Here is an 18,334-nt window from a genome sequence, read left to right as displayed (position 1 = left end):
CACTATGCTTCCCATATGCTTCGCAAGCACTTTTACAGCTGTTTCCGGCTCGAGACCGGCCGAAATCGTCGAGACGAGCGACTCTGTTGTGCTGTTTCAATTATCACCGCGCACCGGCTGTATCTTTTTTCTCTCTTTCCTCTTTTTTTTTGATGTGCTCGTTTAAAACGATTACGAGTTGTTCTACGGTACGTTTGGTTGTTATTATTCTGTTTCTATTTGTCAGCAGTCGTTTTCTTGCTATTTTTCTTTCATTGGTGGCCTTCATTTCGAAGTGCCTCACTTCGGGCGGGCTGAAACCCGCCTATGACACGGAGTGAACGTACTGCTACCAAAACCGTAGAGGAAGTGGCACTTCCATTTCTCGCAGCGCAAGTATCATATTTCGTCGGGGGAATTGTGTTTCGGTTGTGTGAATTCCGCAGCACGCAGGAAGACACGATCGTCGAGAACGATGACGCACTCTGAGACGTTGGTGGCGTCTTCTGTTCCATGTAATGTCTGCGACGATCGGTCATGGTAATGTAAGTGGACGCCCTTCGTCGAGGTCACCGAGCGCAGCAAACCGTTAAGCAGAGGCATTCTCACGATCGTGTAGCAAGTGTTTATGACTTGTTGAGGTCACGGGTGTGTGTGTGGGGAACAAGTTAAATCGGACGAAACTGCCAACCGGCGATGTAAGTGATGAGTTGCCATTAACTCATCATGAGAAACATGTAACCGACAATGGCGCCACCGAACAGCTACGAAAGAATTCAACCTCGTTCTCCCCGAGGGCGATCGATCATGTTTGCCAATGACAAACCGCCCAGCCCAGACGGGAGGGAATACCGTCACTCACGCGGAGACGATGATGATCGAGCGTGGTTTATAAATAGTTTCCACCGCCAGGTGACGCCACTGGGGGGCAAAAGTACAAGTGATAGAAGCGCACGGATAGACGGATAGTGGGGCAGATCGTGGCGATTAAAGTCCGAAGATGCTGTGTCCGCGTGCCACGTTTTCGTTTGGGTGAAAGTGTTGTGACCTTGGGAGAGAGTAACGAATAAAGTTCAGTTTGTAGGACTATTTTTTCTACTCTTTTTTCATCGCAGTTTATTGATTTTGGCCTTGGTGGGTTGGAATCTAATGCTTCGTAGGGGATATAGATAAAATTCTGAACTGATGCCATGGTTTTCCAATGGTTATCATTTCCTTGATGTGGTCTTCTCATGGTGGGGTCTTGTAGTAGGACCAACTTGAAGAAAATATTTTAATAACGAGCTGAAAATACATTAGCAGCATAAATTTATGCTTATATCTTACCACTTCTTCATAATAGCCAATTTTTCAAGGCAATGTTAGCCAATTCTAGCATTTCCATATGTATAATATTTGGTATGGATTTCGATATGGATAAGATTTGGTGCAGTTTAGATGCAATTGGTTGTGAATGCAACCAGCATATACCGAAGGAGGCGCATGGTCGCTCACACCAATGCAGGAATCGCGTCCATGATTTGTGTTTTCAAAGATATAAATTATAACAAATTGACAAATTTTAAAAAGATAAATAAGTTTAATTCAAAACAATTTAAAATTATGCGATTATGTGGCAACGACATTTGGTTCATGTGAGCCTTTTTTCGTGAAAATTTGGAACCCTTTTTCAAAAGGAGAGCAATTTTCTTTCTCTGCATCTCACAAGAGCCATCTCAGCAATGATGAGAAGGAAAGTCTGCGAGTAATGTCACCCCTATTCTCATTCCTGTTTTGACCACGTTTGCAGCATTTTGACATTCACGTGGATCATCTGTTCTCTCTTCCGGTTCGGACGCTTTTTCTTAGTGTTGGTGTGCCTTTTAGGAAAACATTTCATCCTAATGCTACCAACACCTATTGCTGGCGAAATGTCACACGCTTGGGAAAACTAGCGTACTCGCGAGAGAGGGAGAATGTTTCGGATAGTAATCTCTTCCGACCACCCTTTTCCCAACGGTGTGTGTGTGTGTGTGTGTGCGGTGAACTGTCAAACGGTTTTGTTGTTGCCGGTGCGCCATGTGACGGCACTTCGCTGCCGCAGTCCCGAATCGAGCAAGTCATCATCGCTCGCCCAGAAGGGCGAACCCCAAAGGGCATCGTCTCGTGTGCCGGTATTTCGAGTGGAACACCCTTGGCGTGCGGAAGTAATCGATGTTTTCCCTCTGGTCGCACCGGACGGCGAGGCCAGCTGCAGACTTTCCTGCAGTAGCGAACTCGCCTCGCGCTTGTGTGGTGGTGATTTATGCACTCTATTAACGGCGCTGGGTGGAGAAGAAAAATAAGTTGTTCTAGGGCAAGATCCGATTTCACCTTAAAGTGTTTTAAAAACTCCTCTCCTTAAGTGCGCACCCATCATCTCGACCTTTATCGGACGGGCATTCCATAGTGTGGGCGTTTCTGTTGCGTGTCAAACAGCAGAGGAAAAGCAACCGTATGCCCAAGGAGTGCTTTCGCAAACCCGGAACACAAAGAGCAATGGAGGCGCCTAGTCGCTGACGTAGACACGGATTTCAGAATTTATTTATTCATGTTTGTTTCCGTTTTTCCATTTGTGTACGATCTCGCTTACGAAAACGTTTCATTTTCGTCACGATTATGTAATGTTCGCGAAAATGAATGCATTGCCTCATCGGTTTCGTACCGGTTTTCTTCTTCGCAACAAGCACATTCGTGCGAAAGGATGACATGATGGCCCCGTGCCACGTTGCTGGGTGTGCGTTTTCACTTTCGTTTCGCAAACGCACGGTTGACGCTCGAAGCACAGATGGCATCAGACGGAACGGACGACGATTTGTCGTATTTTTATTCGCAACGTACGCCTTTTTTTATTTATTTTTCCTTGGCAAATTGTTTCTGAGCGAACAACAAAAGCACGGGAGTTTTGCAATGTTCACAGATGTTTCACCGGGTTGAGGAACGTCAGGTTTTTATTGTTGCTGGCGTTCGTTCTGTAACAAGGGTAAGGAAGAGATGATTCATACACGTTGGGATAGTGTATCTCAACGGAATGTTTCAGTTTTTGGTTGCTCCTTTGGGAAACGATACAAAAATGGATCGCCCTACATCTGTTGAACCATCCCAGCGTTTCCGGTTTTAATTTCAAAACGAACTGGCATGAACTGGCACTTGCAACGGGTGGTACGAAATTAATTAATTCAACCCGAACGGCGCTTTAAACAATTGTTTGCTGTTGTTTGGGCGCTAGTTTAATTTAGTCATGCAATTTTCCACTTCCCAAGAAAACGTGATCCAAAGGCACTTCGAGGCGACCTTCGTGTGGAAGTGGATGTTTTCTCGTGTTTTTATTTATTTTTTACCGCTACCCTACGTGGCGTTCGGTGAGGCGACGGTTGGCGTGTTCGAACGTCATTTGTGTGTTGAGCTTCTGATCGAGCAGAGGTAGATAGTGTGGAGGGCGGGCACTTGAATGGCTGACGATGGCATCTTTTGCGAACATTTCACTGTGGATTATAGAGTTTGAGGGAGAATTGTGCCACGTCGAACCCGCGGGTCGACTGATCGATTTGCTCTATCGTTGTTGATTGATTTTTAAACTCATGCGTCATTGGTAGGTCTTGTCGTGACGTGAAGATAGAAGAAAATACGTTTCATATAAAAAGAGCTCGAAAGAGCTCGCTATAGTTGCCTTAAGTGAGGAAAAAAGCGTCCTCGTGAATGCAAACAAAATGAGCCATCCGGAGCAAAAGGTGGCGAAAAAGTCTCGAGGGTCGAGAAACAAGCGTAAAATGACCGGAGATAGCAGCGTGCCAAGCACCAGCAGTGGCACCAGCAGTACCGGTAGCAGCAGCATCTTTGGCAGCTCATCTTCCGTTTCCGCCACCACTACCCCCTTCCCATCGTCGTTGCCTTCGCTATCGTCGTCGTCGTCGTCGTCCACCGTTACCAAGCGCCTGCGAGAGATCGATGAGTACGTGTACGAGTATGACTTCTCGTACGAGTTTCGGGTAATTGAAATCGTCCTTGTCTTCGACTGTTTCCAGATTAGTTTATTTTCCTTCCACAGAATCATATGTACTGGCATAATTTACTGATGTTTGTTTTTTCCTTTCTACATATCCAGCGCTACGCAGAAAGTCTTCATAAACCGCTTCGAACCTACCGGGTCGAGTTCAATCTAGGACGGCCGGCGAACAATGGCACTGAGGGCCACCACGAGGTCGAAGAGGACATCTACACAACAACGTACAGTACATCGCAGTAAGTATTCCGAAATTCACTCGCAGCAAAAGGTTCTGCAAAGTGTTGTTTACAGATGGAACGTTTTTTCTCCTTCCTTTCCTAGGATTACCAAGATCACGAACAACAAACTGATCTACGATACGCTCGAGAGCAATGGAGCAGCAAACACACGCGAAGATGGCTCACCGGCCGGCAAGCAGCCGAAGGCGAACGACCTCGGCCCGACCAACGGTGCTTCCTCGGTGCAGTTCACGGAAATTCGCAGCCTAAAGCGAATTCAACGCACGAGCGAAGCGGTCGGCACCAGCGCAAATGGCGTCAATGTCGGGCCGGAGAACGACACTGCCACCGGTGGCGACAACATACTGAACACGCCCGGCATAGTCGATCCGGCGACCGGGCGCACCCTGACGGTCGGTGAAGCCATCCGGTTGCGCGTGCTCGATGTAAGGAGCGGGCTGCTGCATGTGGGCCCAACGGGGGAGCGCATCAGCCTGGAGGAGGCTGCGCTGCGCAAGCTGATCGATCCGGAGCTGGTGGGCAAGTTGTTGCGCCCGGGTGCGGCCGTCGATCGGGACGGGCGCCCGATGAGCCTGCTGGAGGTGATCCAGAAGGAGATACTCGAGGCGGAGAACGGCGGCTCGTACGAGAGCACGGAGAAGCGCATCAAGGTAACGACCGTGGGCGGCGGCGGCGGCAGCATCGTCGACGAAGGCGGCGGTGGAAGTAGTGGTGGTAGTGGTGGTGTCGCTGGTGTTGTAGTAGCAGCCGCACCATCAGCAGGCGCAGCAACGTCGTCGTCGTCGAGGCGCGCTGTACAGTATAGCACTAAGGAAGCAAAAAGTATTGTCGAGGCAATCAGGCAGGGCCTGGTGGACACGACGGCCGGCGGTGACGGCGGGCTCTACCGGACCCCGTCCGGCCGCGAGCTCTCGCTGGCCGACGCGTACGAGTGCGGGTATTTGGTTAGGAGTGAAACGATCAAGATAGCACCGCACACACTGTGCCTGGCGGACGCGCTCGCACAGGGGCTGGTCGATACCGGCGGCTGGGTGACGGACCGTAACACTGGCGATACGTTCCGGCTCGACTCGGCCATCGGGCGGCAGCTGATCGACCCGCACGTGCGCGAGGTGGTCGACACGAAGCACGACACGAAGATCACGGTGGCACAGGCGCTCGAGCAGGGCATCATCAATGCGCGCACCGGGCGCTACATGAACCCGGCGACGAAGGAGAAGCTCACGTTCGCGGAGGCACGCCAGCGGCAGCTGATCGTGCGCCCGCTCACGCTGAAGGACGTGTGCGATCTGCAGCTGTACGACAAGCGCGAGCGGATCGCGTCGCCAACGCGCCGCGACTGGGTGAACATTCCGGGGGCGATCAGTCTGGGGGTGCTGGACGGGGAGACGGTGCGGTCGGTGTTCAAGACGGCCGGCGCTGAGCTGCTCACGCTGGCCGAAGCGATGGACGAGGGCATTGTGCTACCGTTCGAGAATCGCTACCGCCATCACGATACGGGCGAGCTGATGACCATTCCGGAGGCGGTCGATCGAGGCCTTATATCGTCCGTTTCGATCCGCTCAATATTCAACATCTTCGGGTTCAAGGATCCGCACAGCGGCGAGTTCGTGTCGTTCAACATGGCACTCGCGAAGAATGTGCTTCGGCGGGGCGACGGGGGTAAATTTGTGCTCGACAGTGGGAAGGGTGTGCTCGTGCCGTTAGGGGAAGCGGTCGGGCAGGGTCTTGCGCGACCGGAGGTGGTCGAAATGTTTAACCGTCCGATCGGCGTACCGGCCGAGGGAGAGGAGGGCCGCGAGTGGACACTGCTGGAGTTGGTGTACCATGGGCGCATCGATCCGAAGACGGGCTTCCTGCTCGATGCGACGGGTCGCGTTGTTCCGCTGGAGCCCGCCATCGAGCGGAAGATTATAACCCCCGAGGGGGCCCTGCTGTTGATCAGCCTGCTCAACATAACGCTCACGACCGAGACGGTTACGAAGCAAATCAAGCGGTACGTCACGATCACGCACACAGGCGAGGCGGCTGAATCGCAGCCACAGGTGCTGCTCTCATTCACCGAAGCCGTACGGCAGGGTCTTATAGACGAGCGTACTCGCACGTACCGTGATCCGGCAACGGGTAACCTTTACTCTATCCAGCAGGCCCTCAACCACGGGCTGCTGCTACCGGACACGGAAGCACTCGCTCAACAAGGGGATGGGAATGGGGAAGCATCAATCCGCTTCGAAACGCGCGTCGAACGGGGGACAAAGACACTGAACATTACCACGGAGTACCTGGCGGAAGACGAGAGGCAAACGTACGAGCTACCCCCGAACGGGTGGCCGCTGAACGAAGCCATCGAACGGCAACTGCTTAACGCGGATACGGGTCTGCTGGTCATTCCCGGTACCGACCGGTTGGTGAGCTTCGAGGAGTGCATCAAGCTGCACATCGTTAACCGCCAGTCGGCGTTCGTGTGCGACCCGAAGAACCCGCAGCGTCGCGTCACCATCGATCGGGCGCTTGAGAAGAAAATACTCGACCCGTTCGGTCGGTACACCATCCGCAAGGGTACCGAGCCGGTAACGATGCGTGAAGCCATCGAGCGGGAGTACATCATCTTCGAGCAATGTCTACCGACCGGCACGGACGGATCGCGCAATCGAACAATACAGATCACCAAGCGTCCGGGGTTGCCGGATCGGGTGGAAATTTCCTCCCTCAAGGGGGCGGCCACCACGATGGTGGAAGTGCGCAGTGTTGCCGCTCCGACGCCGGAGCTGCTCAGCCCCGAGCCGCTGCAGCTTGCGCCGGGAGTAATATTTGACCCCAGCACGGCGCTAGTGATATTCGCCGAAACGGGTCGCTCGGACAGCATTGTGGGGGCGGTGGCGAGTGGCAAGATTGACCCGAGCTTGGTGCAGCTGCAGCTGCCGGGTGAACCGGACACGCGGCTATCGATCGCGAAAGCAATCGAACGGGGCCTTATCGATGCACAAACGGGTGAGATTCGTTTGGCCGACGGTACGTCCAAGATCAGCATGATCGACGCGATTCAGAAGGGCATTCTGTTGGTGGCCGGAGCGCCGCTGGTGGCGGCTGCCGGAGCGATTGACTCGCTCAAGCTGTTCACCGACCCGACGACGGGAGAGGAGATGCCGGTGGAGTTGGCGTACGAGCGTGGGCTCATCTCGCAGAGTCAGCTGCCGAGCCCCGAGCGGGCGGCACTGCTGCGCAAGAGGTTCAGCGTCGAGAGTCGTGGAAATTCGACCGAGGGAGTGACGGTGAAGGCGGTGGTACAACCGGCGGACAGGCTGAGGGAGCCGCTGCAACTGCAGAAGATTCGCAAGTGTGTCCTCCGACCGAAGGACGCCGCCGAGCAGGGTCTCATGGATGCGGCCACGGCAGACAAGCTGGAAGATCCAAGCCTTTTCGCTGATCCCGCGCTAACGTTGGCCGATGTGATACGCAGTGGTCGACTGAGCGGGGAGAGTGGTCAAATCGTAGACCCACAGCGTGGTCATGTGCTCAACCTGACTCAAGCATCCCAGCGGGGAATACTTGATCCGCAGGGAACGAACAAAGTGTTCATCCCGATCGCTCGCTCCCTGAGCTTACCTTCGCTGGAAACTCAGGGACTTTTGAACCCGGTTGATTCGCGAATCTACCATCCGGAGTCGGGTCAGCAGCTGACACTTCGGGAAGCGCTGCTGTGTGAAATCGTTGACCCGCTGGCCCAGGTCACCGTCGACGGTCGGAAGATGCCGTTGGAGCAAGCGATTACGGCCGGGTTGGTCGATGAGGATCGCTCCACGGTTGGTAACCTCCAGCTCGCTGAGGTCATCGATAAGGGCCTCTGTCAGCCGTCGAACTATGATTCGAAAATACCACCGATCGGCATGACACTGCCGGTGATTGTCGAGCGGGGACTACTCGACACCAATGCGAAACAGGTGCTGCATCCCATCACACGGATACCGATGGCTTTGCAAGACGCACTGAAGAGCGATTTCATTATGGCCACACCGTACACGCCCAATCCGGACGGGGTGCAACTGTTGGATGCGATCGAGCAAGGTCGCATCGATACAACCAGTGGGACATTTTTGGCACCGGTGAAAGGATCCACCCAGGCCTGTCAAGTTCCGCTGCGTGAAGCCATTGAGACGGGTCAGCTTGTGGTGAAACCGCTGCCGAAGCTCATCCGCGCCCTTCAGGCGAACCGTGCCGTCACCTCGGTGAAGGAAACGGTGTCGGCGTACCACACAATCACCACCAAAACGGTCGAGATACAAACCGGGTACGCGCTGATTTCGGCCAACGAGGTGCAAAACCTGCAGACGGGCACTATCATGTCCGTGGCGGATGCCCGCGAACAGGGCATCATTTCGGAGGCGGAAGAGTCGCAGCAGAAGCTCGCGCAGCACGAGGTCAGCATCGGATTTAACGATGCGCTCCAGCGGGGCCTGCTCGATGTGACCAAGGGAACGTTTACGCACCCAACCAGCGGCGAGGTGATGTCGATATCCGTCGCTGTCGACCGTGGGTTCATTGGATCGCACTCGTCCAGCGAAGAGACGCTGAATCGGTCACCGGAAATGGTACACAAACTGATGGGAGTGGATGTCTCCGAGGGCACGCCATCGTCGCAGTCGCCGAAGAAGTCGGTCGACGATGGTGACGTCACACCTGCCTTGGGAAGAAGTGCCTTGGAACGTAGTGAACCTAGCGGACCTACGTCCTACTCGACACCGTCCGGTGAAAGTTCCTCGACCGCTAGCGCTGGTGGTAGCAACATTGGCACCAGCATTAAGGATGCGGCCAAACTTGGCCTTATGGCCGTCGTTGGAGCACCAGTGCTTGGCGGTATGGCCATCGCTGGGGCCATGAAAAAAGCCTTCGAAAAGAAAGACAAGGACGACGCCGGAGCACCCGTTGCTGGGTTTGAGGTTATCGGAAGCGCGGAAGTACCGACGGTGCCGTTTGTTAATCTGGCGGAGGATTTCATCCCTGTCCAATCATCTGGTAAAGCTTCTGCGTCGCCACAACAACTGGAATCAGTACCCGCTAAAGAACAACAAAAGGTGGTTATTGACGTATCACTCAGTAAGATGACAGAAGTAGCCTCTGTTGTTTCTAGCGATCAGGTAGAAAACCAGAAATCCGCTAGTGACATACAAAAGGGCGTGGGAGTAGCTTCAACTGAACCATCAATTGCTTCCCCACAAGATCAGGTTAGAGAACCCATCACCAAGAGTGATGTAAAGGACCCTGCCATCGATACTCCAAGCCAGGGTAAAGATGAACAGTTGCATCCGGAGACGAAGAAACCGCAAGTAAATAAAGACAGTCTGGTTCAATTCCTGGATGCCGAAAGATCTGTCTCACAGGCGAAGACTCTCCCGTCGGCAGCGACCGATGATGATGCCGTTTCGAAGCAGGGAGAAGTCACCCTCGAGTCGAGAGATAAAAGTAAAGATAAGTTGCCCTTGGCGCAAGATGCCTCAAATCAACAGGAGGCCATTGCAACAAGCGGCGTAGCACAAGAACAACCTACAACGGAACAAGAAAGTGCCAAACAACCGTTGACTAACGAGCCGAGCGTTCCTGATACGCAGGTGACGATTCCATCCGAATCAGAAAAGGCTCCAGTAGTTGAAAAGGAAATCGCCCGTGAGGAAGATAAACCTGTTAGGTCGGGTATTGATAGTCAGGAGAGTGGGCAAGCTACCGCAGTGCCTCTGAAGACGGATACTGATGGCTCAGTTGCTAGCTCAGGTGAAACAGATCCTTTGAAGACTTCACAACTAGCAGAATCAAGCGTGGTAGAGCAAGTTCTACAACCTACCGTGAAGTTTGAACCAATTGTTTCAGAACCGGAGAAGGATGCCTTAGTAGTAGTAGCACAACAAACGGGAGTACCTTTGGTTGGGGACGAAAAGCCAGTGATGGTTAAGTCAGAAGAAGCAATGGAAGGAACTGTATCCGCTAATAAACCAGATATGACTGCCTCTGGTGTGCCAATGGAAGGTAAAACGTCGAAGGCAGATTCTACTGCTGGACAGTTGGTGGAGAAACCCTCAACGAAGTCGGTGGAGAGTACAATTGCTCCAGTAGTCGAAGCGTCCTCTGGTGGTGACGCTGGCAAAAAGTTGATGGATGCGGCAAAGCTGGGTCTGATGGCCATGGTGGGAGCTCCACTGCTTGCTGGTAAAGCGGTGGTGGACGCGCTTAAGTCAGACAAACAACCTGCCGGCGACGCGACGGAACGTCACGTAACGTTCGACGAGCGTACGCCCGATCGGCGCTCGATGACGGAGCGACCGGAGCGGATGACACTCGGCGAGGCCATTTCGCAGGGTAAGATCGACCCGAAGAGCTGCCGCATCCTGGTGGACGACAAGGAGATGCCGTACAGTGTTGAGGAGGGGCTGAACAATCGCAACGTGCGCATCTACGACGTGGTCGATGTGCTCTCGAAGGAGCTCATCTCGTTCGTCGAGGGCGACGAGGACGAGGGCCTGCTGGTGCTGGACACCGCCCTCACCGAGAAGCGGCTGGTCGAGCTGGGTGTGTACGATCCGGCGAAGGGCCACTACCTCGATCCGACCACCGGCGAGCGGGTTTCGTTCCGTGATTTCATCTACGGCGCCGGCGCGCTCATTGATCCGCGCACGGTGTTCGTGCAGGATCTCGGCCGGGGCCGGTTCGAGCGGCTGGACGTGGCGCTGCAGAAGCACCTGATCGACAAGCACACCGGCCATATGCTGGACAACAAGACGGGCCGGAAGGTGCAGTTCGTGGAGTGCTGCCGGCGCGGATGGATCGTCCAGCGGGAGCCGGCGGGTTCGCCCGACGCTGATCTGTCGCCAACGCTGGCCGAGGTGGTGGACGCGGGCCAGATCAACCCGCAGACGGGCGAGTTCGTGCGGAACGGCGAAAGCATCCCGATTGCCGAGGCACTGCGAGCGGGCCTGATCGACAGTGGGTCGCTGTCGGTGCGCGACCCAACCGACGGCCAGATTGTGCCGCTCGCGGTTGCCATCGAGCGGGGCGTCATCGATCTGCGGCTTGGAGTTCTTTTCAACCGGGACACGCAGGAGGAGATCGATCTGAACGATGCGTTCGTGCGCGGATACCTGCCCGAGGGCAGCCGCAAACCGATCTCGCTCGAGGCGGCCGTCCGGAAGGGCCTTTACAACCCGGAGTCGGGCCTGATTCTCGACACCATCACCGAGGAGATGGTGGACGTGCAGCGGTCGGTCGACAAGGGCATCGTCGATGCGAAGATCTCGAACGTGAAGGACACGAAGGAGAACACGCTCGTGCCGCTGCAGGACGCGCTGGACAAGAAGCTGCTGGACGCCGGCTCGGGCAAGCTGAAGGACACCGCCAGCGACGAGCTGGTGCCGCTCGATGTGGCGCTGGAGAAGAACCTGATGGACACGCGGCATGTCACGCACAGTCTGCTGGACGTGTTGGCGCGCGAGTTCTACAATCCGGCCACGGGTGGAATCCTCGATCCGGCCAATGGAGATGAGCGTACCCTGCGGGACGCCATCGGAGCAGGGTTGGTGGAGGTTGACAGCGTGCTCATAAGGGACGAGGAGCGAGCTGGGGTGGTCCGGTGTGGGGATGCCATTGCGAGTGGGCTCGTGGACGATGTGCGCGGTGTACTGACGCGTCCCGAGCTCACGCTCGACCGGGCCTACCAGAAGGGTTACGTGTTGAGTCGCCGGAAGCCGATTTCGCTGGCCGACGCGTTGCTGCGTGGTTTCTACGAACCGTCGACGGGCAGGTTCCGGCTGGAGGACGGGGACAACGATGACGGCGGTGACAAGGAGCCGGTGACGCTGGAGCAGGCGATCGCTGAGGGCGAAATCTCGACCGCCGATCTGTGCGTTCGAGACTCCAAGTCCGGCACGGTGATCAACCTGGGCGAAGCGATACGGGCCGGGCTGGTGGATGCCCACGCCGGCCTCGCCGTCGACTCCGCCTCCGGTCTCAGCATGGGCCTGGCGGAGGCGATGGACCGGGGCCTGATCGTGGCCTCGAAACGTCGCTGCAGCCTTCCGGACGCCGTCTACCGGGGTTTGTACGACCCGCGGTCGGGTCAGTTCAGCAGCACGACGACGCCGGAACGCATGTCGACCGAGCGGGCCATCCGGCGCGGTATGCTCGACCCGGAGTCGACCATCGTGAACGTGGGCGGCAAGATCGTCCCGTTCGAGCTGGCCATCGAGAACGGCACGGTGGACGTGCGCCGGGGAACGGTGCGCGACGAAGCCGGCACCCGGATCGATTTCCGCGAGGCGTTCGACCGCGGGCTGCTGGTGGAGGTCCGCAAGCCGATCGGCTTGAGCGAGGCCGTGCTGAAGGGGGTCTACCGGGAGGGTAGTGGGCTGTTCGTGGAACCGTCGACGGGACGGCGGGTGACGCTGGCGCAGGCGATCTCGCCCGACAAGCGGCTGATCGATGCACACTCGGTGCAGTTGCGCGATCCGGCCACCGGCTACTATCGGGATCTGGATCTGCATGAGGCGATTGCGAGCGGGTTGATTGACGGGGAAACGGCCGCGGTGCGGCACGGGGAAGGTACGATCTCGTTGCGGCACGCGTTCGACATTGGGTTGCTGTACGATCGGAAGGCACCGGTGAGTTTGCAGCGCGCAATCCACCAGGGTATCTACGAGGACGCGAGTGGGCGCTTGATTGAACCGGCTACCGGTCGTAAAATAACGCTCCAGGAAGCGATGCGGAAGTTCATCGTGAACCCGCAGCTTCCGTGCTACTTTTCCGAGCGCGACGAAACCATGCTCAACCTGTTCGAGGCGTGCCGGGCGAAGCTGATCGACCGGCGGGAGGGTGTTTTCCGAGAGCCAGGTAGCGAGGTGTTCATCCCACTTAGTGAAGCGCTCGCTCTCGGGTTGATTGTGGACATCGAGAGTGCCGGCTTCGGGTTGTACGAGACGCTGGCGATGGGTTTCTATCGGGCCGACACGGGTCACGTTCTGCATCCGATCACCGGACGTCAGATAACGCTGGCCGAAGCGTGCGCCGAGGATGTGGTCAGTGCGGCGGGTTCGATCGTGCGCCAGGGTGATCGCTACATGCGCCTGGACGCGGCCATCGAGCGGGGTGTGGTGGATGCCGAGGAGGGTGTTTACCGGCTGCCGGACGCGGCGATCGACCTTCAGGAGGCGCGCCGCCGGGGGCTGATCGTGACGAACCAGAAGCTGCTGGCGCTCGAGAAAGCCATCCGCATGGGACTGTATCGGGCCGAGTCGGGGACGTTCGCGGACCCAAGCCCGACCGAGGAGAGGGGGGGTGTGCCGGAACTGCTTACGCTGCAGGAGGCGCTCGACGCCGGACTGCTCGACTGCGAGACGACCGTGTACAAGGACGCGCTCACCGGGCAGGACCGGCCGCTGCGGGCAGCTATCGGGGCGGGGGACATTGACGTGGGCAAGGGTAAGGTGCTCGATCGGAAGCACGATCGGGCGCACAACTTTGATGCCGCGTTCGCCAAGGGTCTGCTGGTGACGGTGGCGCGCCCTATTACGGGCCGCATCCTGGAGCGCAAGGAGTCGATTGACAACCTGCTCCAGCAGGAGTCCCCACTCGGGCGGGGGCCGAAAGAGATGAGTGTGACGGATGCGCTCCGGCACGAGCTGCTCTCGCTCGACGAGTCGGTGGTGCGCGACCCGCGTACCGGACTCTTCGTGACGCTACGTCAGGCGCTGCAAGATGGCGCCATCCTGCAGGAAAGTGCCCGTGCCACCGTCGATCCGGCGCTGCTGTTCTTCACCTTCGACAACGACTGCATCGTGTACGTGCGCGAGCCGCTCAGCTTCGACCGGGCGGTCGAGTCGCGGCTGCTGGACCTCTCGACCGGACGGTTCCAGACCGCCACCGACCCGAAGGTGGTTGTGACCCTGCGCGACGCGATCGTGCAGGGCCGAATCGACCCGGAGTCCGTCCTGCTGAAGGACGGCGCCAAGCGCAAGCTGCTGCACCTGCCGGAAGCGTTCCGCAAGGGGCTGATCGAGCCGGAGAAGTCGCACGTGCTCGACACGGCCAGCTCGAAGCTGGTGCCGCTGCAGGCGGCCGTCGAGGCCGGCCTGCTCACCACGCCGCGCCGCTCGTTCGGGCTGCTCGAGGCGCTCGACTACGGCCTATACGCGCCCGCGGCCGGCGGCCTCTTCCGCGATCCGTTCCACCAGACGGCCCCGGCCCGGACGCTGGCGGCCACCGTCGACGCCGGACTGCTCGATCCGTCCACGACGGTCGTGCGCGACGGCGCACCAAGTGTTGCTAGTGGCGGTGGAAGTGGTGGGGGTGGTGCTATCGTGCCCCTGCAGGCCGCCATCGCCAGCGGGCGGGTTGATGCCACGCGCGGTCAGTACCGCCTGGACGATCACGACACGATCGATCTCGTGCAAGCACGTGAGAAAGGATATCTTTTGCTAGCCGAGCAACGGGTAAGTTCGCCGTGCTGCACACGAACCCTTCGTTTCTCACCGAACCCTCTCCCACCTCTCGGACCTCTCAAACCCCAAGCCCTCTTACTCTTTCTCCCCAAATCCCGTCCGCCGCCTCTTTCCACTTCATTTAAAACCCCTCCTTCTGCTGCTGCAACTGCTGCTGGGGTGGAGAGAGGGTATCGGTGGGTTTTCGTGTTTCCTGCTCTTCATTCTTTTTCTAAACCCGGTGATAAAAACCATCCTTCCGTTCTATGTGTTTTTATCCCCGCTGGGCTCTCATCCATTCTGTTATTTCGTTGGTTTGTTTTTTTTACTTAATTCTCAATAACTCATTCCATTCGAATATGTTTTCCATCTTTGTTTTGGTATGCGTTTTTTGTTTTTTTTTTCGTGGAGAATTGTGTGCGCAACTGCTCCCTTAACGGCAAAGTGCGGTTTTCACAGAGCTTGTGCATTATGTAATGGATCTTGTTTTCCTTTTTGGCATCGTTTTTAAACCAAAGAAGTTCACGGAAATGAAACGTTTGTCTTTAAATCATTCTCATCATATCCTAACGCAAGTGGCTTTTGCAAGCGTTGTTTTTTTCTGTTTTTTCACACAAATTCAGTTGATTCTTTATTTTAGGTTTTGTTTAGCTTTATGCTAGATGAAAGCCATTATCATAAAACTAATTTGAGAATTGGAACTGTCACATCATCTACTATAGAAAACAGTTAGTATGTCTAGTTCTCATTTGTTCTTAGTTTTGTTTTGTTAATCTCTCGCTCTCATTCAAAGTGTTCGAATGAGCTTTGGTTGGCCATTTTTCAGCAAGTTAAGCAACCACAGTGTTAATTTTCGTTTGAATATTTATATTTTTTTATTTTTATATAATAGTTCAATGCCACTTTAGAAAAGTATTTAACTAATCAAACAAGACCAAGCGCCTTTTAAATTGATATGATGCAAAATTCTTCCTTCCTTTAGCAAATGCATAACGGTTTTTTACTTTCTGACATTCTTTTTTCTGGCCACTCCTTCTCAATTTCATTCAATCTACGTTTTCTTTTTTCCCGCTCCGCATGGAAATCTTAAAATACCGCTTATATAGTACCTTCAACAATCAATCGTTGACTTTATATCAAACTGTTCTTCACTCTTGTTGTTTCCAATTCATTGTATTTCTATTTCAAATCTATTGTTCGGTTTGTATCTGTTGTGCATGTGATATCTTTCACGAGCAGAGCAACTGGGTTTGATTACGTCCTATAAATGATAATCTATTTAAATTAGTGCAATTAACCTAAAGCAATTAACAATTTTCTTCCCCTTGTTTCTTTACTCGCTTAGTGTCGTAACATGACTTCTTTATCGACTATCAAGTGCTTTTTTGTTTGCTTAACTGTCTTTGAAGAAATGGTCAACCAAAATAGTGAGCATATGCTGATGCAAACTCCCTTTCGAGGACGTGGGAGTGTTGGTAGTCGAGTAATAGAAATAGATATTGTTTCTACGTACGCCTTACTGGGCAAAATTACCTTAGACTGCACACTACGGAATAAGGACTGAAATAGTCTTGAATTACTAGTAGAAGGAATGTTGAAGGACACAATATAACAATCGTAAAATTGTTCCAACACCTCGCGGTGCAAGTCCACATTTTACTTTCTCATGTCATTTCACTTGTCATGCCTGCTCATTCACGTTCACCATGGCATATATTGAACCTTCAAAACCTAAACTGCATTGGGTAAAAAAAATATATATGAAGAAAAAACATTTGCATGCGGAAAACAGGAATGGAAAAGTGAACATTATTGTGGGGACTGCAAAAAAGGGTTTAAAACATGTGTGCGCGTGTGTGTGCTTTTTACTTGTTTAAGAAAATGTATGTGCGATAAAACTAAGCAGCAAAAACAGCTTTTGAATAGTGTAGGGATGCGAAATTTTCTGCTAGAGAAGAAAAAGGTTTGCATATTAAAAAGCATATTGTGAAAACCGGTCTGTTTCAGGATACGATGGTTTCAGACCTAGCAAATAGAAATAAGGAAAATTAGCAAGGGCCTCAATTTAAGAACTTTAATGCCATCTTCAATACTTTTGCTTCCAATTTTGTACAGTTTTATTAGATATTTTGCACATTATTAGTAAGACAAGTTTTTGCTCTTGCCACTACGGCGTAACTGTAATGTTTCTCTCGTACAATACTTATAAGGTAGAGTCTCGACGTGATGTCGGGACAAGTGTAGCATTATGAAAAATATTTTCAAATTATTTTAAATTATTTGACAATTTTTACAACAAAATTTCTTTTCAGGACTTGTAAATATGCTACTGATTTTACTAAAGAACTTTTGAACATAATATAACCTTTTTTGCGGACCATTAAAATAGAAAAAATAACACACACCGTACCAACGTTGTGCACGAAGCATATGTTTGACCACAGCTAATACTAACACATACCTCCTAACAACAACATGTTTGCTATCGTAGAGCCACTAAAATTTTGTGTGCTTCATTTGGCATTTTACCTAGGTCGTAGTAATTTTTATGTTTATTTTAATATTATTTACTCTATGTTTTGCAACGTCAGGTGGATCAAAATCCGCACAGAAGCGGTCAACAAAACGATACAGTTCTTTTTGACAAAAGAAAACCCAAAACAGCGTGTTGTCCCACTGCAGTGTATCTCCTTGTTCGATGTTCCACATTATGATGTTTGGCCTAATTTATCTCTTACTCCACTGCTTCTATTGCGTTTGTGTGATATTTTCGTTCATTTTTGTTTGCGTGTTATGTTTGCGTGAGTCGGTTTTCCTCCTATTTATTTACCCATATTCTTCCTATGTACTCAAACTCTGTGGTGTTTTCACAACTGTCGTTTATTTCCATCGATTTTCTGTATCATTTAAAAAATATCCTATATTTTATTTACTCCCACTACGGTCATACTTTCTTCTAGTCCTGCACGGTTGTGTGCATCGGGATTGTGATTATGCTCTGTTTTACCCTCGTTCTATCGTACTCGTTTGCTTTTGGTTTGTGCTGTGTGTTCGGTTTGATCGTGTTTTTGGTTGTCTTCTCTTTTTTGTTTTTCTGCATTTTGTTTATTTGTATGTATCTTTATATACTCTCTCATTTTATCTCTCTTACTCTATATGTTTCTTATTTTCTAGAACCGTGTGCATTATCATCATCATTAATATCTGAACCATTGAAATGAACTTTTTTATTCCTCGTTTGTTGTGTTTATTCTCGATTTTTGTTTTGTATCATACTTTCAACATGAATTACCCAACATTTGTGTACATTTCATAACGTTGTAAACTCGTAAAGAACGACATGTGCTCAGTCGAGCTCTTTGTTGCATTCTACTGAAACTGTACTAATTGTATTGCATTTAATTTCTACTTTCTACCTCCGTCAAAACCCAATTATACCAATAACAGCAAGCAGTGATCGAGAAGTTCGCTCTCTGTGAGGACCACCTAGCCAAGCTCCTGGAATGGATAACTCGCGTCGAGCAAGACATCGCCGCCGTCGGTGGACCCAAGGAACGGGTCGACGATCTGCGCAATCAGATCAACTCGCTGAAGGTAAATTATCGACAGTTGCACCCGTTCTCTCCAACCCTAAA

The 18,334-nt window shown here is 52.9% G+C and overlaps 1 protein-coding gene across 1 annotated transcript in view; it reads left to right on the top strand.

Moving 5' to 3' along the window:
- LOC131283977 (microtubule-actin cross-linking factor 1) overlaps nt 1–18,334 on the top strand; it is a 110,583-nt gene that overhangs the window by 68,331 nt on the left and 23,918 nt on the right. Inside the window, exons 16-18 of the mRNA XM_058312826.1 lie at nt 4,103–4,239; nt 4,325–14,711; nt 18,147–18,293. Coding sequence (XP_058168809.1) covers nt 4,103–4,239; nt 4,325–14,711; nt 18,147–18,293 — 10,671 coding nt within the window. The remainder of the gene's footprint in view (nt 1–4,102; nt 4,240–4,324; nt 14,712–18,146; nt 18,294–18,334) is intronic.

The sequence above is a fragment of the Anopheles ziemanni genome, chromosome 3 (genome assembly GCF_943734765.1).
Source record: "Anopheles ziemanni chromosome 3, idAnoZiCoDA_A2_x.2, whole genome shotgun sequence".
Classification (NCBI taxonomy): Eukaryota; Metazoa; Arthropoda; class Insecta; order Diptera; family Culicidae; genus Anopheles; species Anopheles ziemanni.
Note: the sequence above shows the minus strand (reverse complement) of the source record. Positions and strands in the feature narration are given on the sequence as shown.